Below are 23,529 nucleotides of genomic sequence, written 5' to 3'. Positions count from 1 at the left end.
TTCGCGACTTCTTAGGGACTATTTCTGGATGGTTTTCGGATCCGTCCGGAATCCCGTAGGGGTCATTTCGGGACTGTTTCGGGTCTAATACGGGATCATTTGGGGACCTTCCGGTATTATTTCTGGATGGATTTCGGGATCTGTACGGACTATTTCGGGATCATTTGGGGACCCTTTAGGGGTCATTTCGTGACATTTTCTGTATTATTTCGGCATAAATTACGTGATGGTTTGCCGGATCCATGAGGGTTATTTCGGGACCATTTTGTGATCATTTGGGGACTCTTCCGAGATCATTTCTGGATCCGCCCGGGATGCCGTAGGAGTAATTTCGGGATTTTTTTGTTACTTTTTCGGGATAGTTTTGGGACCCTTCCGTGATAATTTCTGGATCAGTGCGGGATCCCATCGGGATCATTTCCGGACTATTTCGGAATCATTTTGCGACCCTTCCGGATTCATTTCTGTATGGTTTTCACGATCCGTCGTGGATGCCCTCGGGGTAAATTCGGAACTTTTTCTGGACTATGTCGGGATAATTTAGGGACCCTTCCTGGATACTTTCCGGATGGTTTTTGAGATCCGTCAGGGTCATTTCGGAACTTTTTCGGGACTATTTCGGGATAATTTTGATACTCTTCAGGGATCATTTCTGTGTGGTTCTCTGGGTAAGTCTAGAATCGTGTCATTACCATTTCGGGTTTTTTTTGGGACTCTTCCGGGAAATTTTGGAGACCCTTCCCGGGCATTTCTGGATGGTTTTCGGGATCCGTCCGCGATAGCGTCGGGGTCATTTCGTGGCTTTTTCTGGATAATTTCGAGATCATTTGGGATCCTAGGTTTGGGTTATCAGCTCACTTAGTTCTTTTTTTACTCAATTATAAAAATATGCATTAGACAGAAAAAAAATTTTAAACAGATAACGTGAATAGCCTATATATATATTTCATTTTCTCCTTGCGGACGGGGCCGCGGGTAAAGGCTAGTTTAATTAATAAAGCTGTTAATTTAATAAAGCTGTTAAGCTATTACGTTTTCACGTTCACATGCTTGTGCGACTTATGTTAGCACGCTGTTACGATTCCTGATGATTTTGAAGTTCTAAGAAAGTCAGACATTTTTCTATTTTTTATTTTGTGAGATCATATCGACTGCCAGTTTGAACTTGCTTTATCTCAAAATTCCTAGCTCAGGTATAAAAACTCAGGATTTGTTTCAGAATTCGGTTGATGAACGCCCTATTTGAGAACGGACGGTTTTTGTGGTTATGAATAAAAATTCTTAATAACGGCGTTCTTCAAACAAATTGTAAAATAACGACAAAAACAATAGAACTATTTTTTTCATTTTACGAAATATTGATCAAAAATTAATAATTTTTCCAAAACCTGTTAGCATTTACAAAACTACTATTACTACTAATATATTACTTTAGATATTTTTCTACTACAATTTTCGCTGAAGTAGATTCAATTATTCCCCGATTCCTTTGCTTCGTAAAAGCACCTCGTCCTGGGCACGTACGGTGCTATACGATCCGTGATTGAATTAAATATTTTGAATCGCAATAGCACTGAAATGGTGATTGGTATTGAGTTAATACGTAAAATATAGGCTTCAAGTACTTATTAGATTCATAACGAATTTACTGAAATTCCTCTTATTTGCAACCTTCTACTAACGTTCGAATCACTAAACTGTTGAATAAATAACTCCAATATTGAATAATGCAAAAAATGGTCTTTATTAGACTACTTGAAAATAACACTTATACTTCGCAACTGATAGCTTGCTTAAATCAAACTCATTTTTCGTGCCTCAACTTGTTGCTGCTTTTATACTGTGTGGTTTCCTCGTTGACATATTTCTATGCGCTTCTATTTTCAGAATTTACTAGTTAGTTATCAGCTATAAAATTACCAGCTATAACTACGTTTATAACTTCTCATATGCGCGTGTATATGTGAGTGATATTTCCACAGATAATTGCCTACTTTTGGCAACATCTCAGATAAGATATATGCATGTGTTTGTGCATCTCTCTCCGCTGCATGTACGTACATATGTGTAGACATAATGATTGATTCGTTTATGTAGATACAAGTGACTGCCTGTTTTATTGTTGTTGTGGCTTCATTTACTTAGCATCAGACTAGTGATGTGAGTATCACTTAGTGTCACTAATATTCGTCACAATAATATATTATCGGTTTTATGAAAAGCTTGACAGGTTCATATTTATCATTTGAGGGGGCCCGCGATTTAGAGGTACTATGACATTTTTTTTAATTCAGGAGAGTATTTAGTTGTTCCATGTGCAATTTTTAAGCCGAATTTCAAAAGCAGCGAAAATCTGCATTTCGTTTTAATATTATAGTGAAGTGTCAAAAATAAAAATCTATATATATAAAAAGAACGGCTAAAATGTGTGTTAGTTGGTCTCCGGTGTTTGAAGAGATGCGTCGGCCGATTTTGTTCAAACTTTCACACAAGTTGCGTAAACCTCACGCGGTGATTACTACATAGGTTTGGTTGCGATCGACGCACAGGGTCTCGAGATATAGGCCGAAAGGTGGACCCGAGTACCCCTTGAATGTGTTTATAAAATATGGATAACAAATGAAAGCTGTTGATGAGTGCTTTAGTAGAGGGTAAATTTCATACCCCTGGGTGACTAGGATCTCGACATATAGGCCAAAACTTCGGCCAGTGAATGCCTAGACAGTGTTTATACAATATGGATATCAAATGAAAGCTGTTGATGAGTGCTTCAGTACAGAGTAATATATTATCCAGAGACGGAATGGGACTGGGACTGGGACTGGAATAAAATACATACCAGCCTCTGGGACAGGCAATAAGGGATGCAGAAGAATGAGAAGGAATTGAGAGAAGAGAAAAGAGAGGAGATTGAGAAAGAGATGGAATGAGACGAAGATTGAGATAGATGAAGCGAAAAAGACGGAGGGAGGAGTGAATAAAAGGATTAGGAAAAAGAGAAGGGGGGGAGGGCAGAGTCAGACGGAAAAAGCTTATTAAAATGTATGCAGATAGGCCAAATTTAGGGCAGGACAACGTCTGCCGGGTTCTCTGGTCTTTATATATAAAAACCACATGTCACTATGTTTGTCCGCGATGGACTCCTAAACTACTAAATCGATTTTGAATTTGTTTTGCACCCTGTGTGTAGTTTGGTCTAACTTGAAATATAGGATAGCTTATATTTCATATATGTATGTAAAGTTAAATAAGCACGTGCACAAACATATCCATACCAACTGCAAAGAGGTGCACCACTGCGTATACGTAATATTTTATCTATATATATAAAAGAAAGTGGTATTAGTTACACTATTTATAACTCAAGAACGGATGAACCGATTTGGCCGAAAATTGGTGGGGAGGTAGCTTAGAACCAGGAGACGGACATAGGATACTTTTTATCCCGTTCTAGCTATGGCCTTCACATCAAAGCGTGGATCTGGGTAATCCTGGGATGTGTTTGTACCATATGGCTATCCAATGGAAGCTGTTTATGAGTACTTTGATACCCCTGGGTAACTAGGGTCTCGAGATATAGGCCAAAACGTGGACCCGGATACCCCTAGAATGTGTGTGTAATATGAATATCAAATAAAAGCTATTGCTGAGCGCTTTAACGTAATTTTCATTGTGATTTTCAATTTGGTGGAATCAACCTGCATGCGAAGCCGAAATAAAGACATGAATTAATAATACCCACATACCTATTTACATACGTCCTATTCGATTTTCCTGAAATTTTGTATATAAATTTGCCTATATTAGTATTTACGATCCTTTTTTTCCGGGAAGTAGACCAGAGACGGACTGGGACTGAGGCTCAGAGTGGGACTGGGATTCGGAATGGGACTGGAACAAAATACATACCACCCTCTGGGACTGGCAATAAGGGATGAAGAAGAATGAGAACAACTTGAGAGAAGAGAAAAGATGGAAGGAGAAGGAGACTGAGATAGATATAGAGTGAGACGAAGATAGAGATAGATGAAGCGAAAAAGACGGAGGAAGGAGTGAAAAAAGGATTAAGAAAAAAGGAAGAGGGGAGAGGGCAGAGTTAGACGGAAAAAGCTTATTAATATATATGCAGATACACCAAATTTAGGGCAGAACAACGTCTGCCGGGTCTGTTAGTTTATTATAATTTTTAGAAAAAGTTTGACAGTTGCATAGTTATCGCTTGTGTGAAAATGGTTTTCAGTCACTGATCGTAACACGTAATACGCCCTGATTTTTAAATTTGGATGTATCAAAGCTCTGCTGTTGTTAGAGAATATATCTCTAGTAATTGAGTCATTATTACAGCAAGTTCTCCAAAAAAATCTAAGGGAATTTGTAATCATGTTATATTATCTGCCCGTAAACAAGTTTGTGAGGAAAAACATGACGCAGCCTTGAAAGGGGTTTGTGGACCTTAACTCCATATTTTGAAGGTATATAAGAAATTATGAGTATGCAGTTCATTTATGCTTGACCACACCTACAATTTGTACACTTGGGGTATGTTTCGCAAGAGTTGTGTTTTGGCATTCAAAATGTGTTATCAGTAGTCACGAGCCAGAATTGAGTTATATTTTAAAATAAAAAATAAAAAAGTTTTTTATCCCGCACTCCATGATTTTTATAATGAGCTAGTTTGTCCTTGACAATAGTTTCATAGTTAAAATTAAGTGCACAGAAAAAAAATATATCTAAATATTAAAATATACTCACCATGATAATACCACCAGGGAAACAACAGCCGCAGCCACATTCTGCAACATTGTCCTCCACGGCATTGACACTTTAATCATTTGACCGAATTTCGTTTTTATCGTTTGCATTTTTATTTATTTTGAATTTAGTACGAATTTTAGGATGTATTTTTAATACTTTTCAGTTTAAACCGAAAATTCTCAAACATAAATAAATAGTTTAAACGACCCACTATGCATCGAAATTATGTACTACGTTTATATATTATATCATATCTGATTATAATTGATCACACGATCATGGCACTTGATATTTTTTGTTTCAATTTTTTATTTTATTTTTTTCACTTTATGTATCGTAATTAGCAGTATATTTATAGTATACTTTTACATAAAAATTGTAGCACTGCGTCGATCAGTTGGCGATCTAACTATTGGCTGTTGGCGAATTAAATGTTGCGCTGTGTTGCTTTCTTGTCTAAAAAGAAATTGAAAATAGTCAATGAAATTCAATGAGAATCACAAAAAAAAAGACTTAGTATACATATATTATATTTGGATGTTATTTATGTATATACAAATACATATACATACATATGGGGCATTCCATAAACACTTATCCCTAAGAGATTTTTTAAAATTTAGCTTTTTGGCGAATGGTATATGAATGTTTTTCAGTTTCGATTTTTTTTTTAGCTTTGTGAAAAATTTTCCTACTTTTTCAAAATGTATGCACATTGTATGTCGTTTTTCTACTAATTTTCGGAGTAATTCAAACAAACAAAAATCGTCACAAATAAATTTTTTTTTTTCTTAATTCAAAAAAGTTCAACCATGGGTTTTTAAATTCCAAAATAAAATACATTTCGTACGGAAACAAAGTTTTAGCGTTATCTTGTAGTGAAAAATAAGTGGTAAAGAAACAATAAAAAATTGTATTTCGTTGCCATAAATAAAAATAAATTCTCTTTTTTCTTTGATAATTTTTTTTTTGTTTTGTTCTTATTTCATATTCTACGTAACAAAAAATAATTTTTAAAGAAGAAATTTACAAAAAAAAAATTAAATTTTCTCCTAAAAAAATATCAAGAAAAAAAAAAGAATGTTTGCTTTCATGGAGCTTTCGACTAATAATTGAGCAGATAAACCAACATTTTCCTTTTCCCTCCCACCCTTTCGATGCTTTCAAGCCTTCTCCAGGGAGTATTATTACACATTACATCTCAGCACAAATTATTTTATTTTTTATTTGCACTTAGCCCACACGTATATAGGTATAGTGAATAGCGGAAGCATTGCTAATAATGCACTGCTTAGAGAATCCACTGTCGCTAATCGAGTTCTGTGAACGAGGATAAAAGTATTACTGAAAGTTACTGAAAACAAGAAACTGTACAATAAAAAAGTCCCGAAAATTTCAAACATTCATATTTCCCAATTGCCTCTTTTTTCTATTAATACCAAGAAAGTCTTTGAATCGTCTCAAAAAGTTGTACAAAATAAGCAAAATAGGTTGTGTAAAATCCAACGAGAGGTTTACATGGAGTCCACCTCATATACGCAGTATGTATAAGAACTCGTAAGGTATGTAAATATTTGCACACGCATACTGTAAAAACGTTGGCAATAACAGTTTTTTGAAAAAAAAAAATATTTTTTGGGTTTTGGGGAGTGTTTTGGTCAAAAAATTTACCCTTTCGACATTTTTTTTCGCAGGCTCGAAAATTATTTTTTTTGGGTATGCGTAGTGGAACTTTTTTTCCTGAGCCCAAATCCTATCGAAAAATCGATGGCACGATATCGGTTAATAAATCGAACCAGTCTAATACACATATCTAGCAGCATCTGAAATTTTAGTTTAATTGATGCTCTATGAAATCGCTGGGAGGAAGACAAGTTTGTTGGGAGTCGAAAAAATCGATAGCAATCGATAAAGATCGATGCTTTTCGGTATTATATATTAAAAAGATAACAATAAAACAAAATTTGTCAAATAGACTTAAAATTTTACAAAAATACCGCTTAAATTTTCAAAAGGTGACGTGTAATAGTGTCAATGAAACTAACGTCAAATGACATAAATTCGCTTTTAAAAGAGAATTTATGTATGTCAATGACATTAATTACAAACCCGAAAAAGAAGTGTGTGGTATCGCCCACCTAAGTGGTAAATTTTTAATCGAAGAAAATAACAAATCAACGAGCTTTTTAAAGTAAGAACTCTTGTCATTCTTATTTATTCATAATATTTACATTGGTTTACCAAAAGACATCAGCTAAAAAACCGCATCGGCCTGACGCGCACGATAACTCGACAAAACAAGATATCATTATTTGTTGTTATAAATTCCGTTTCGCAGTCATGACTGAAATCTCGTGTTTTCTGCGACATATATACAAATTGCAGAAAATGGCAAAAATAATAATTTTGGCACTTTACCAAAAACGCAAAATTATAAAAATTATTTTGGTTAAAATTGTTTTCCATTTTTGCGAAAACTGTAAATAATAATGGATCGAAATGATTCATATTCGGTTGGGGGCATACACGTGCATATGATGAGCTCTGAAAACAAAGAAAATTAAAGATTCTTAGTCGATATATTGAAGACATTTTGAAATCAATATAGCGCACTTAACACTTTCTTTTTTACAATTATAGTAAAAATATTTAGATTAGGAGTTTTATTGACTTGAAAATATCACAAAAACTCCGACTAGCAGTTTATCTTGTAAGCGATTATTGTTTTACAGTTAAGGTCAACCCGAAACGAAAGCTACAAATATACTTAATCATACGTACATACATACTTGTATATCTAGAATTTTCTTTCACCCCCATACTCGCCAAGAATGTGACCTATGTGTATGTGTAAGTCATTGCCCTCAACACAAAAAAAGTGGGGGTGCATTCCTGCTAGGGCTCTTGTTTGCAATCGATTACTCGGCTAATCGACTTCATTATTCGAATACTGACGGTTTTATAAATTAAACTTTTGATCATTAAACAAATTTTATTCAATTTTGTGTCATAACAAGTAAGGAAGGCTAAGTTCGGGTGTAACCGAACATTACATACTCAGCTGAGAGCTTTGGAGACAAAATAAGGGAAAATCACCATGTAGGAAAATGAACCTAGGGTAACCCTGGAATGTGTTTGTATGACATGGGTATCAAATGGAAGGTATTAAAGAGTATTTTAAAAGGGAGTGGGCCTTAGTTATATAGGTGGACGCCATTTCGGGATATCGCCATAAAGGTGGACCAGGGGTAACTCTAGAATGTGTTTGTACGATATTGGTATCAAATTAAAGGGAGTGGCCCTTAGTTGTATATTTGAAGGTGTTTTCGAGATATCGACCAAAGTGTGGACCAGGGTGAGCCAGGAAATCATCTGTCGGGTACCGCTAATTTATTTATATATGTAATACCACGAACAGTATTCCTGCCAAGATTCTAAGGGCTTTTGATTTCGCCCTGCAGCACTTTTTCATTTTCTTCTACTTAATATGGTAGGTGTCACACCCATTTTACAAAGTTTTTTCTAAAGTTATATTTTGCGTCAATAAACCAAGCCAAGCTTCATGCTCTTTTTCATATTTGGTATAGAGTTATGGCATTTTTTTCATTTTTCGTAATTTTCGATATCGAAAAAGTGGGCGTGGTCATAGTCGGATTTCAGCCATTTATACAAAGATAAAGTGAGTTCAGATAAGTACGTGAACTAAGTTTAGAAAAGATATATCGATTTTTGCTCAAGTTATCGTGTTAACGGCCGAGCGGAAGGACAGACGGTCGACTGTGTAAAAAAACTGGACGTGGCTTCAACCGACTTCGCCCATTTTCACATAAAACAGTTATCGTCATTTTTTTGCACCATATCCTTACTGGAGTTCAATGTTGACATAATTTACTTATATACTGTAAAGATATTAAATTTTTTGTTAAAATTTGACTTAAAAAAACTTTTTTTTAAAAAGTGGCCGTGTTCGCATAATTTTTTTTGATAATTTTTATTTAGCACACATATAGCAATAGTAGTAACATTCCTGCCAAATTTCATTATGATATCTTCAACGACTGCCAAATTACAGCTTGCAAAACTTTTAAATTACCTTCTTTTACAAGTGGGCGGTGCCACGCCCATTGTCCAAAATTTTACTAATTTTCTATTTTGCGTCATAAGGTCAGCCCACTTACCAAGTTTCATCGCTTTATCCGTCTTTGGTAATGAATTATCGCGCTTTTTCGGTGTTTCGAAATTTTCGATATCGAAAAAGTGGGCGTGGTTGTAGTCCGATTTCGTTCATTTTAAATAGCAATCTGAGATGAGTGCCCAGGAACCTACATAACAAATTTCATCAAGATAGCTCAAAATTGACTCAAGTTATCGTGTTAACGGACAGACGGACGGACGGACGGACATGGCTAAATGAATTTCTTTTTTCGGCCAGATCATTTTGATATATAGAAGTCTATATCTATCTCGATTAGTTTATGCCGTTACGGATTAACGTTATGCGAACAAAATTAATATACTCTGTGAGCTCTGCTCAGCTGAGTATAAAAATGTAGTTGCTTGCTTCAAAATGAGTTAATAGAAACGTAGCTGGGTATGGCATTTCTTTTCTAGTTCCCGACGATACCAATGAAGCAGAGTGCAAAATATGTAAGCTGCATATGGCTTACAATAACTCCACAACGTATTCACGAATTGCAGAACTCATAGAAAAATTACAAAAAAAAAACCAATTTGAATAGTCGAACTTGTCACTAATATAATGCAAACAACTAGTCTATAAGTAATAATCGATTATTTTACCACAAATTTTGCTTATCGACTAGTTGATTAATCGCATAGTCGATTATCAAGAGCTCTAATCCCTACCCGTCAATATGCAATAAAAATAAAAAGTATCAGGAGTTATTGCGACGTGTCTAATTTCTTGGTAACCCAGCTTAAGAAATGAAAAATTGCATACAAAAAACGCTCAAGCAAAATTTTGTTTGTCAAGTAGCATCCACTTTCTAGAAAACGCTTTGTGCTATCTTTTTCTAAAGATTTTTTACCGAAAGTGCACAGAGGAGTCCAAGTTCCAACGACCCAGTAAGAACACAGTCGTTTAAATACCAGAGACAGCAGTGACTGTAGTTATATGTTTTTTGAATGGAATTTGTAAATCTATTTGAGCACATGTGTTTTTTTCTCTTGTTTAGTGTATTCTCTTTAACTTAAGTGCAGTTTCAATTCGATTATGTCAATTTTAACAAATTTTCTTTAAATGCATTGCTGAATCTGACGTTCTTGTCTCGCAGGAAAGTTGGGCCGCTTCATAAGGAAGAGAGATAGAGGAAATGTCAAAAATACTTTGCTGCTGCTATTTTTCACACAAGAAATATATGCGAAATTTTGCTTGAGTGTTTTTTTATAATGTGGATATCGCACTTACAAAATACATTCTAAAATGTTTTTGATGCTACTCGTCCGGGCATTTAAACCTCGGACATTTGGTAAGGGTTTTCGGTTTTTTTGAATATTCAAACTAAGGATGTTACAGAAGTGAGATAAGCGAATTCGGAAGTGGATTTTTAAAATTTGCTATTGGAGCTGAAGTTGAAAGTCGTAGCCTGCACTTGCGAATAAAAGATCGCAGCAAAAACAATTGGCAAATTAGTTATTTTCTTCTTTTTGTTTTCGTTAATTAAAAAAAAATATTAATAAAGGGTATAACGAAAACCAAATAACGAAGGCATTGTGAATGATAACTAAGTGTGATATCTTATCTGTCAAATGCCTGACAGGATGTTCAATATGGCTACTTTTTAGCGTTTTGACAGGGTGTTCAATATAGCGGCGCCTATCTTCAGCGGGTGATAGAAAGAGATATATAATGAGACAGCGATAGTCAAATCAGGTGATCCAATCACTTTGGAATTTTGACGTCTTTGCAGAAGATATCACACTTAGTTATCATTCACAATGAACGAAGGATTCTAAATTTGTTAGCGATGGCAAACGTTATCGATAAGATATTACGATTATATTGATTATTTCTTATCGAAAATATCTGTAGAAAACATATCGAAGTGGTATCGAACAAATATCAATTCGACTTGTATGTATGTATGTATTTATTTGAAAATTTGTTCCTAGCACAACAATTTTGACAAATTATTTAACAGTGCTAGTCATGAATAGCATGAGCTATAAAAATTGAACATTTATAATAATAAATTAGATTAATCAAATTAAATATAACAGAAAATAGTTAAATATTTATGTATGTAGATGTAAATCTTAAAACTAAAGAAAAGTAATTAATAAATATTAAAAGACAGCAGTAGTGATGATAACCTTGGGCTGATTATAGATCGAATAATATTTAACAAATACAGAAAGAAGACACAGAGAAAGGAAAAGGAACTTAGAAATGAACATTTTAACAAAAAAATTTGAGATCCAGTTTAAGAGTCGTTAAAAAATGATGTTAGCTCTTTTTTGAAGTGCAGAGCATTACTTAAGAGTCGAAGACTTGTAGGTAGGGAGTTCCATAGACGTATTGCAGTAACAAAGAATTGGCGTTCAAAGGTTAGCGTGCGGTATCTAATATGCGTAAGAAGAAGCACCGATCTTGATGATTGCAGAAAAATAAGTTTACTATATAGATAGTCAGGTTCCTTCGTGTGTATCAATTTATGGAGGAAGGACAGTGTTTTGACTTTTAAAAGATTTTCGAAAGAAATGTTTAGCAACCTTTCAGCATGTTGTGATACGTGATCAAGTCTTTTCAACCCATAAGCATATCTAGCAATAATGTTGTAAACAACATTTTGTTTGTTCTTGCACACATAGTCGCAGTTTGAGTAAATCACACAACCATAGAGTAGCGTAGGTATTAAGTACGCTTTAGCCAGAAGTAGTCTTATGTGCAAAGGCGTGAAATACTGTGTTAACCATAGTGTACGAAGCATTCCATACACTTTACCAACCGTTCTAAAAATATGGTCTTTCCATGTCAATGTTTTGTTAAAAATTACACCAAGTTTTTCGCCGTATCTACGTATTCTATAACGGAATTGTCAAACACTACATTCTCTAAATCATTAGTGAGAAAAGACCTCCTATGAATAACAATACATTTTTCACTTATTCGGGTTTATACGTAAGCCATTCATAGTAGCCCATGAAAATATTTGATTCAAATCGTGGTTTAAGTTACTTATGCACAAGCCAGTTTGATCACGAGGACAACACGTAAACAACTGCACATCAAATTTAGATTTAGTATCAAAAAGCTATCGATTTATTATTGAAAAATTATTGATATCATATCGAAAAGTTACAATTTATTAACGAAATTGTTATCGAAAAGTATAGATCATTTTTTGAAATATTTATATGTACGTATTTCTATTGATATGTTCTCGATAGCAAATCGGTATTTTTTCGATAACAAATAGATATTTTTACACAACAAATCGATTATTTTGTCGATAACACGAAAATTGGTTACATTTCGATAACAAATCGTTACTACTTCCATAATACATCGATAACAAATCGAAAATTTTCGATAGCTCATCAGATAATTTTTCTATAATAAACCGAAAAAACGTCGATAGTTCACCGATAATATAACGACAGCTTTGCGAGAGCAGTTGTTATTCGTAACAAGCCAATAATATGCCAATAATAAGCCAATAATAACATTCAGACATTTTTTCCTTTTGATAAATGAATTTTTTCGAACCCTGCTACATGGTTCCTACCTAATGAGTAGCAAAATGATCCTGAAATCGTCGCTAACATAGTCTCGTAATCATTTCGAAATGGCTCCGGAACGATTCCAAGATGATTTCGAAACGATCTCAAAATAGTCCCGATGATTATTTTAAAAATCGTGCAAATAATCCCGAAATGTTCCATAACACATTCCTAGCATGATCTCCAAATAGTTCCCGGAATGATTCCAACATTACTACAAAATTTTGAGGAATAACAATTATCTACAGATCCTTTTAATAACCTAATGCCAAGTTTACCTTTTGTTAATTCTAACAGGGCGGACGAGGTATATACCATTCTCGAGCCCTATTTCGGTAGCAACCAAAGCGAATCCATACCAGGTGGTGGCAAAGCGAATTCAACCAATTCGACGTGCAGAAGAATGTCATGTCAAAAGAAAAATTTAATTGATTTCGATTAACTGACATATTAAAGTACTGCAGTATGGCAAGGCGAATCTATACCAGATGGTGGCAAAGCGAATTCAACCAATTCGCCGTACAGAAGAACGTCAAGTCAAAAGAAAACTTTCATTGATTCCTATTAACCAAGGCGAATTCAGTAAGGTGGTGTTATCCGAACAGCTGATTGCTTCTTCTTGATTATTTTCCATACAGCGCCTTGTACTACAACATGTCGGTTAATCGAAATCAATGAAAATTTTCTTTTGACTTGACATTCTTCTGCACGGCGAATTGGTTGAATTCGCTTTTCCACCACCTGGTATGGATTCGCCTTGCGATTAACTGACATGTTGTAGTACAACGCTTTGTATGGAAAATAATCAAGAAGAAGCAATCAGCTGTTGGGATAACAACACCTGGTACTGAATTCACCTTGGCTGTATGGAAAATATTAAAAAAAAGGAGCAATCAGCTGTTGGGATAACAACACCTGTTACTGAATTTGCGTTGGTAGCAACATAGCATTTTGAAAAAATAACTGAGAAAGCCCTAAATTGTTTTTGGATATCGGTTGTTACCGGTGTTAAACCGAATTACTTTTTCTGGTTAACCGTTAAATGCAAACTCCGATCTTAGCACGCCTAAATAAAGCGAACTTGAGTATTTAAAAATATTTCTGCGTTTTACTTTACAACTATTATTTCAAATAAAAAATAGATTAGAGCGAATTTCAAAAATTCGTAATTTTTGAACAATCAGTTTTCAAGCGTGTAGATGTGTTGATGAAACCCCTCTTACCTGAAAAATCTGGTCCGGTGGGACATCAAAATATACCAAATTTCATCAAAATACCTTCAAAGTTTAGTGGCTAGTTTGCGTTCGAATGGACAGACAGACAGACGTGTTTTAATCAACTCAACTCATCATCCTGATCATTTCAGTATACTCAGTGGTGGGTCTATACATATCTTCTCCTTTAGGGACTTTCAATTTTCGAAAATCAGACCAAGCTTAATATACCATTTAATTTTCATGAAATGCATAAGAACATTTGGAGCTGAATATAGCAAACGAGACATACGATTCGCTTTTAATATTAGTGTGTTTGTAGATATGTAAATATGTGCAAATATATATGTATAAATGTTGTTTGGCCTTCATTTTTGTTGTCTGTTTGTGGGTATTGCGCTGTAGGGCCTAAAACTTTAAGACAGTTTTATTTGTTTATAAATTTTATTGTTTATTTAAATCTAACAGCATACGTAAGTATGTATATACTTAATTTGTTTTATCGCTGAATTGATTTTTTAAAACACAAATGCATATTTTCTAAGCTAAACATTTACAACTACACATACAACCATTAGTCAGCAATTAATGCCCTATATAGCAACAAACATTTCCAAACAATTCAGGCAATCGCTGGCGAGCTTTCGTTTATTTATAAGTTGAAGGTGAATCTTGTAGAGTTAAAGGACATTATGATATGCAAAATGTCCAGCGAATGCATATAGAAGACATACGTCGGTACTAACAAAAGCTCGCTTAGTTGGTGACTTCTAAATCTTTTTTAGGAAACTAAAACTAACAAACCCTTTAAAGTTCTTTGAGTAGACTTAGGTTAGGTTGAACTGGCCGGTCCCTGATGACCTCACATAGACTGATTGAGTCCGGAGTGTTACCAGAAGTTTGTTTTAACGACCAAACTGAAAACCCCTATCAAAAAACAGGACCTATGTTATAAAATAACTCCGTTCTCTTGGCAAATACTAGAAGCTTCCTAGGACTTAAGCCACCTGCTACTTCTAGATCTGACAGCGTGCAGGGCACGAGAACAGAACGTGCTCGATCGTTTCCTCCTCCAACTCGCACTTCCTACATATGCTATCACTGATCAAGCTTAATTTAAAGGCATGTGACGCCAGAAGGCAGTGTCCAGTCAGAATACCCGTCATGAGTCTACAGTCCTCTCTTTTTAATGATAGAAGCAACTTTGTTAGTCTAAGGTTGTAAGACTTTACAGCCCGCGCTTGAACCCACGCCTTTCCCGCTTGGTCGATCATGTGCACCTCTCGCCTTCGCTTAATCTCACCCAGTCTAATTGGGACCTCTACAGAGCAAGCTTCAAGGGATGCACCCTTTTTAGCTAGTTTATCCGCTTTTTTATACCCATCTATTCCCATATGCCCTGGAACCCAATATAGATGTATGCTTCTCCCTGTCCCGTTTCTCTCCAGAGACTTCTTACACTCTAACACGCATTTAGATGCTGTAATATGCGATGTTATTGCCTTAATTGCTGCTTGACTGTCAATATAAAAGTTAACACGGTTGCAGCTTAAGCTATTCTCTTCCAGGGTTCCTCCTGCTTTGGGAAGACTTATCTGTTGACAACATAAAAGAGCAAAAGGTAGACTATTAATCGCCCATAATAAGCCGACATATGTATCATCATTAATTGGTGCTTAACCGCCTAGTTGATTTTCTGATAACTGACGCCAAGTAGGAGGAACAATAGAGTTCAATTCTTCCCCTACTTCCAAATACGCGCCGATAAGAATAATTTGTTAAGCCAGGTTACATGACCCAGACAGCGACGTATTTGGGTTTTTAGTTGTTGTTGTTGTTGTTGTAGCGATAAGGTTCCTCCCCGAAGGCTTTGGGGAGTGTTATCGATGTGATGGTCGTTTGCCGGATACAGATCCGGTACGCTCCGGTAACACAGCACCATTAAGGTGTTGGACCGACCATCTCGGGAACGATTTATATGGCCACATTAAACCTTCAGGCCATCCCTCCCTCCCCACCCCCAAGTTCCATGAGGAGCTTGGGGTCGCCAGAGCCTCGGTTGTTAGTGAAACAGGATTCGCCGCGGATAGGTGAGGTTGACAATTGGGTTTGGAGAAGCTTTATATTGCGCTGCCAACCTGAAATGTGGTCATACCAAATCGTTCCGGAGATGGTCGGGCGCGTCCCTTTATGGTGCTTGTTACCGGAACATACCGGATCTGCATCCGGCAAAGGACCATCAAGGCCTTCATGGATTATCCTTATCGCTACAATAACAACAACTTCGAAGTCGCTGTCCCACCACAAAGTCAAGACAGTTGTTGCTAATAGCGCCATCGTCCTTATGACCACCGTAGTACATGACGCAAGAAATTTTTCCCCCAGCGGGTAAGGGGGTCAGAATATACCCGCGGTAGGTATTAGAGATATACGCCGCCGATAAACGCCGCCGCCGATTTTTGTCGTTTTTCACACGCTGCCGCCGAATGTCAACAATATCGGCGCGGCGGCGGCGTCCGGTGCGTTACTATATTTTCTACTCATTTAAGACTATTTGGGCCATTTATTGTTCATGTCGAAAATTGATCGGATATGGTCGAAGGTGGTATCAACGGATGCGCATCACTGCCAGTTATAAGAAACTAATTGCGAAATTTAACTCTTTCTAACTGTTCAAAATTTATTTAAAAAAACATGCGCTTTCGATGTCAGTTTAACACGGACTTTGCATCACCCAATTGACCAAGTTATTAAAACAAAACACTAAAAGTAAAGTTATATTATAAATTAATATGCACACTGCATATTTTTTTAAAAAATTAATAATGAGCAATGAATTAAAATGCGAAACTATAAAATAAACGTCTGAAATGTTAATTTTGATTTTCACACTTCATCCTTCAACACCAAAGTCTCCCGGTTTAACATTTCCTAAAGTTGGCGGCCGTATCCAAAACCACTTCCTTGGAGTGAATCACATTGATTATAGCTTATCAACCAAGTTTAAGAACCAATACACGTTACGACTCCTTTTAAAAATGTTAGTACGTAGGCACATATATTTACCAGGTGGGGCTTTGCCCTTCGCCAGAACACTCAGTGGTGAAGCAAAAGCTTTCCCAAGACATTCGAACTGCTACTACCCTGAGCTACGTGTGTGCTACTACCCTAACGTAGTGGACAGTCAAACTAGTCTGAAAACTGAAGCTACGCGGTCATCCATAATGAGCTCTTATATCATAGGGCCGGAAAATACCTCTCTGAAGTTGGCAAGACAACTTTTACGTGGAAAAAAAATACCTTTTGGGAAAATTGCCGTGAATTTGCCGTAATTTATCCGTAAAACAAAAAAATTTGCCGTGGCCATATTTTAGAAAATACAGGGTGGCACGCCAACTTCACGTGAAGTTAGCGTGCCACCCTCAGAAAACCACCTTAGAGGCCAGCTAGAAAAATAATTCTTGCACACGAATTTGCCGTAAATTTGCCGTAGATAAGTGGCATATTATATAATTTGGAAAAAAAAAATTTTACTTTTTTTTATGGTGCACCGCCAACGTCACGTGAAGTTAGCGTGCCACTTTTCGAAAACCACCTTAGACACCAGTTAGGAAAATAATTCTTGCACGTGAATTTGCCGTGAATTATTCGTGAAACAAAAAAATTTGCCGCGGCCATGTTTTAGAAAATACAGGGTGGCACGCCAATTTCACGTGAAGTTAGCGTGCCACCCTCAGAAAACCACCTTAGAGGCCAGCTAGAAAAATAATTCTTGCACCCGAATTTGCCGTAAATTTGCCGTAGATAAGTGGCATATTTTATAACTTCGAAAAAAAAAAATTTCTAATTTTTTTTATGGTGCACCGGGCGTGCCACCCTGTATTTTCTAAAATATGGCCACGGCAAATTTTTTTGTTTCACGGATAAATTACGGCAAATTCACGGCAATTTTCCAAATAGGTAATTTTTTTCCACGTAAAAGTTGTCTTGCCAACTTCAGAGAGGTCCGGAAAATAGCAGTTAACATCTTTCGATTTAATTCGGTCGACTTTCATTCTAAAATATCGTTTTCATTTAACGAAGGCTATTGAAATAAATGTTGTGAACACAAACGTCTGCAAACTTTGGTCTACATTTTAAAGATTTTATTCATGTATGTAGATGCGCCGAGGATTATACGATTTTCACCCATTACGTAAAGACATCCACTTAGACTGCTTTTGATTTGGAGGGCGGCATCCTTGGCCGTATAGTCACTCCCTAGAGCTTCTAGGAAAGTGACGTCGAGGAAGGTATGAGTTCAAAGTCGCAGTCCTATAGCTTCTGTGCTGGCATATGGTGTGATGGTCAGGAGGCGTGGTAGCGACTGGTGGTCGAGATTGCTACTGCTCGCACATCGGCAATTGTAGCTCTTAAAAACAGCCGAAAAAACTGGAGGCGCCCTGTGCCACGAGAGTCATGAGTATTAATAGACCATTAATAGCAACCGTAAGTCGCTTTTGTGCGTGACCGCCAAAGATAGCAGTTAACCCCAGGTGAAACTACGCTTTGCACGAGATATACAGACAAAAGTGTGACCATTTTATGTATCTCTATTTCCTTTCAGCAGACGCAGCAGTACCAATTCCAAAGACCGGGGTAAGGTTCGAAGCCTCTCTGGAGTAGGTGAACGAGGGACAATCCCTCCGCAAGGAGCTACTCCTGAAAATATTTGAACGATCTGCGAGATTTTGATGCAAACAAATCTTTCCGAAATGGCCAAAACCTTGATTTCCTTAAATACATACAAACAAAACCCTCCCTAAATATTATTTTTTTAAACAGAAAAATTAAGCTTTTTAAAGTAAGAACACCGGTATATAATAGAGCCTACGCCGCCGCCGCCGATAAAGTGATCGGCGTAAACCTCTAGTAGGTATGCCTGTCGTAAGAGGCGACTAAAATACCAGATTCAAGGGACTGTGTAGCGCAATCCTTCAGGTTGCCTACGCAATATACAGCTTCTCCAATATACAGCTCCTCATGGAACTTGGGGTGGGGATGGAGGTATTGCCTGAAGGTTTAATATGGCCATGTAAATCGTTCCCGAGATGGTCGGGCTAGCACCTTAATGGTGCTGTATTACCGGAGCGTGCCGGATCTGTATCTGGCAAAGGACCATCACATCGATAACACTCCCCACAGCCTTCGGGGAGCAACGTTATCGCAAAAACAACAACGCATGGAATTTTCATCTTGCTTTCTGTGCATAAGTGAAAGTGACCGGACTTTTCAGGTACATACCCTCAAGGCATAGTCTTTGAAACGGTTGAGAATTTTTTGTGAATGGCATGGCTTGGGATGATTATGTTACAAGACCAGCTGGGGTGCATTTTCACAGCTATTTATCTATTGCGATATGCAGATATACAATCGCGGTTACATGGAATTGTATGCAAGGCAAAATATTAGGACCTGCATGCATGCACATACTGGCAGACATGTAAAAATGCTTATGTTCTCTTTGTTCATCCATTTTTGTGCAATTATAATATTCGTGCTGCAATTTTTCGCTTCTTCAAGCCCAGATACATTAATATATGTACAATATATTCACACAATGTTAATGGAGTTCATTATAAAGAATATGAATATGCGTGGAACTTATTTATATTCCCTTTTTGCGCATTTACACATGAAAAAGAAACCTGCAAAAAAAGAGCAATGGAAATGTTAGGAACGACTTGGGGCGCTAGAGCGGTACAACAGCAAGGTAATCAGGTACGCCAGCAAAAATGAAAACACTTTCCATCAAATTGCGACGTTTTTCCACAGGCCAAATACAAACAACCTTAATTTTATACAATTTTAGATAGTAATTGTTTAGATTTTGACTCACCGTTTTATATGAAGTTTTGGACACAAAAAACACACACGCTAACAAAATATTTGATATCTACACTTCTTCATCAACCACACTCTTCGAATTTCGAAATAAAACTAAAATTTACCATGGCGTTTTTCGATCGTCGAAATGTTTTCTCATTTTTGCTTTGATGTATCTTCGCATTTGCGCGATTTTTTTTGTTGTTTCGTGTTGTTTTGTTTTGCTTATTTAGCGTTATGTGTGTTTGTTTCCTATTCGTAAGGGTTATGGTGTGGGAGGGAAGAAATCTCCGTGCAAGCCACCACAGGGTAGCATTTGTGTTTAACATACTACTCTGTTTACATTGTCGCTATATCTTCAGTTTGTATATATAAGCATTGTGGATAAAACAAGTTTAACCGTCAACTGCCTGACAGCATTTAAGCGTTTTGGCAGCGTTTTGACAGGGTGTTCAATATAGTGGTGCATAGGGCCGGCTATCTTCAGCGGGGATAGAAATAGATACAGAATGAGACAGCGATAGTCAATAAAAAATCAGGTGATCCATCCTATTTGTAATTTTGAGTCTATGCAATAGTTATCACGCTTGTCTTATCCACAGAAATTTTATTATTTTCCTCAAGGATTAGCTCTCTCAATGCAATGCAGGTCCTCCCTTTCTCTGTTTCAAAATAAGGGTAACGAGATAAGATGTGGCTTTTGAAACCTCTTCCAACTTTTTTAGACGTTTCTGAGCATTTATTGTAGCGATAAAGACACTAAGAAGATTTTTAGGAGTGTTATTGATGTTTGCCGGATATATAAGAGCTAGAAGGTTTAATGTGGTTGCTGTTGTTGTTGTTGTAGCGATAAGGACACTCGCCGAAGGCCTTGTGGAGTGTTATCGTGTTGTTGGTCCTTTGCCGGATGCAGCCCGACCATGACCACATGCGACCTTCTAGACCAATCCGCCTTGTCACCCCCTAGATCCATCAGGAGTTCGGGTTCGCCAGAGCCTAGGCTGTTAATGAAACCGGATTCGCCATGGATAGGTGAGGTTGGCAATTGGGTTTGGAGAAGCTATGTATTATGCTGGCAACCTGAAAGGGCTTCGCTTCACAAACCCCTTGAATCCGGTATTTTAGTCGCCCCTTACGACAGGCATACCCACCGCGGGTATATTATAACCCCCTAACCCGCTGTTCCTATTATTAATCGTTCCTGAGATAGTCGGGCTAGTACTATAATGGTGCTTTGATACCAGAACGTACCGGATCTATATCCGGCAAAGGACCATCAACAAGTGTCTTCATCGTTAATACAACAACATTGTTCAGAGCACACATACCCCCTCATTGATGAAAAATACATAAGGTTGATAAAACTTTTTAAAATTAAAGTTCCATACAAGTTTCCAATATAGTAGAGGCTGAATTTTACAATTGCAAGACCTAATTCACATTCCTTGTCATTCTGATTTCATGGTGGGGACAGTCCTGGTAACTCTTTTCTTTGGATCATAGGCGCAAACAAATAAATGTCGAATCGATCGATACCTTTCTTTGGGAGGCACTTTAAATGTTATAACCGTTCCCTATGGTGTCATCTTGGGGGATTAGCATGATTGCCAGGTCGTCAAACGAAGTTTTTATAAATTCGTTGACAAATGTATCGGCTTAGCAGGGTTAAATAAAGCTACAATATACAATTTTTGATTCAGTGAATTTATTAATTATTATTAGGACGATTCCAAGATGTTCGAAGAACCATTGCTTTCCGCTTGATGCGGAGTCAAAGGTTTTTCAATAGGCGTTACACAATTTTCTTTGGGCTTTGCGCCCTTACGTTCAGGCAATGTTTGCATTATAGCTTCTGTCCATGACATTCCTTCGGAAACGCGCATTAATATTTCGAAAACTAAAATTGATTTAATAGTATTTTAACTAACTTGTATTGCTATAAAAAATTGTATATTGAGTTACCATGAAATGTGCTTAGCACTGCACGTGTCTTCATATTCACATGTTCACTGAGTGGTAGACGCGCTGTATGCAATTCATTTGCGATAGCCCGTGTATGGCATAGACCTTTGTGATGATTATGATCCACTAAACCGCCAATAACATAGACATTGCCTTCGTCAATACGTTCCAGTACATTATCCGATTCGCATGTCAAATAAACTATGCTCTCTTTAGGAAAAGCGTCTATGTGCGTCCTATCGAAATGATATTTTAAATGCCAATTTTCCCAGCCATCATTACGTTTTAGACTTGTATGAATCCTTCCATTCGATTTGATACCAGTTATGTGTAGTTGTCCAGGGCATTTCGACCGCCGGTTTATTGTATAAATACGCAAGCATTGCTTAATACATTTAGCAACATCGCGATCGTGCATTAAATCATCGTAATCCAAATCGATCGCTACGCACAATTTCCCTGTCAACTGTTCGGCGCTTTGGAGCTGTCTCTTTTTGAGTTCTTTACGTGAAGGCCCACTGCGTGTAGGTAATCCCTGTGCTTGTGCCTCAAGACGCTTCTCTTTTTGTTTTTCACGCTCCTTCAGTCGTCGTACTTTCCTTATTTCTTCATATTTTTCCAACCTTTTCAGCTTTTTTAATTGGTTTTTACTAAGAGGATTTGGAGGCGTTTCTCCAGGTCCAGGTATTCTATTTTCAATCATTTGTACGTTGTGTAGTTTTATATCGCCTTCCGCTTGATTTGATCCCTTTGGTTTTCCTGGTGCTCCTGCATCCAACACATCTTCCAGCGTTTTCGTTGTCATCTTATTCGTCCATGTGTATTTCAAAATCAGCTGAGCGATAAACATGATTGCAACGATCCGGATCAGAACTATGAGAGTTGGCACCAATCAGGGGCGCAACCAGAAATAAAATTTGGGGTCATCTTTGACGAAACAGTTTTTTATTTGGCGTTGGCGTTGCGCTGTCTGTGGATTGAGAAACCATATTACTTGCTTGTGTTTGCGTATATTTTGCATACTAACTATATTTGTGTGTGTGCGTTTGCCCTATCAGCGATAGTCTATGTACACCAAAGAGAATAAATATAATAAGAGCCGTCACTCGTTATTTTTTAGGCATTTACTCGATGTAAACTGTGAGGTAGTCGCTACTTTTTTTTTGGGCGAGATGTTTATAAATGTCTTCTATACATTTTCATGGGGTATTTATGTTTATTTTCCCAACTGTATTTAATTAATTATTTAATTCTCTTTCCAAAAATCATGTTTGCATAAAGTGACAACACCGCATGGATAAATGGAAAGCAATTCAAAAATGTCCCTCATAAAACAAAAGTAGCGACTACCTCTCAGTTTACATCGAGTAAATGCTTAAAAAATAACGAGTGATATCCGTCACTCTTATTATATTTATCCTCTTTGATGTACACTACGTAAAGTATAATCAGGTCTATGTTTCACATGCTATGTACTGTTTTGTCATGCAATGCGCTGTAAGTATAACCTGCTGTGGACATGTGATTTGTGCCTAGTTGTTTGTTGTTTCATCTGCTTACATTCTGTTTTTGCAAAGAGTTTTTATTTGTTCAGAGCAGTCACTCGATACTTTGGCAACAATAAACCTACCAGTTTGTGCCGAATGTTTTCTCAAGAAAGTATTGGTTAATTGCATTCTATATATTCATGCTTTATAGTCACTTTGCGTAATGGCGATTTTTGGAAAGATAATTAATTAATTAATTTGATGCAATTAAACACAAATACGTAACGAAAATATATAGAAGGAATTTTTATAAATGTATCTTACAAAAAAACAGTGATTACCTAGAGAAAACATCAATTAATTTGCCAAAGTATCGAATGACGACTTTTAACAGATAAAAACTCTAAACAAATAAAAAATGTGTTATTATGAACACAACAAGTGTGATATCCTATCAATCAGCTGCCTGACAGATGGCTACTTTTAAACTTTGGCGGCGAACA

The 23,529-nt window shown here is 36.7% G+C and overlaps 2 protein-coding genes across 2 annotated transcripts in view; both read right to left on the bottom strand.

Annotated features, from left to right (window-relative positions):
* The window catches only part of LOC137251234 (uncharacterized), a 101,051-nt gene extending 81,328 nt beyond the window's left edge, over positions 1 to 19,723 (bottom strand). Inside the window, exons 1-2 of the mRNA XM_067785494.1 lie at positions 19,591 to 19,723; positions 4,753 to 5,211 (exon numbers count right to left, since the gene is read on the bottom strand). Of these exons, the coding sequence (XP_067641595.1) occupies positions 4,753 to 4,862 (110 nt within the window). The 5' untranslated portion in view covers positions 4,863 to 5,211; positions 19,591 to 19,723. The remainder of the gene's footprint in view (positions 1 to 4,752; positions 5,212 to 19,590) is intronic.
* Positions 19,724 to 21,265: 1,542 nt separating this feature from the next.
* Positions 21,266 to 22,509, bottom strand: LOC137249328 (tRNA methyltransferase 10 homolog A). Its single transcript, XM_067780690.1, has 2 exons — positions 21,540 to 22,509; positions 21,266 to 21,474 (listed from the first exon to the last, which is right to left on the bottom strand). Exons 1-2 carry the CDS (start codon positions 22,387 to 22,389, stop codon positions 21,296 to 21,298), a joined length of 1,029 nt encoding a protein of 342 aa, XP_067636791.1. The 5' UTR covers positions 22,390 to 22,509; the 3' UTR covers positions 21,266 to 21,295.
* Positions 22,510 to 23,529: the final 1,020 nt, after the last annotated feature.

The sequence above is a fragment of the Eurosta solidaginis genome, chromosome 4 (genome assembly GCF_040869045.1).
Source record: "Eurosta solidaginis isolate ZX-2024a chromosome 4, ASM4086904v1, whole genome shotgun sequence".
Lineage (NCBI taxonomy): Eukaryota > Metazoa > Arthropoda > Insecta > Diptera > Tephritidae > Eurosta > Eurosta solidaginis.
Note: the sequence above shows the minus strand (reverse complement) of the source record. Positions and strands in the feature narration are given on the sequence as shown.

Bases quoted from the DNA above. Each gene is read 5' to 3' on its own strand.
- LOC137249328 (XM_067780690.1), bottom strand. From the start codon at position 22,389: ATGTTTATCGCTCAGCTGATTTTGAAATACACATGGACGAATAAGATG. The intron at 21,475-21,539 runs GTAACTCAATAT...AATCAATTTTAG, and splicing joins AGTGCTAAGCACATTTCATG to TTTTCGAAATATTAATGCGC.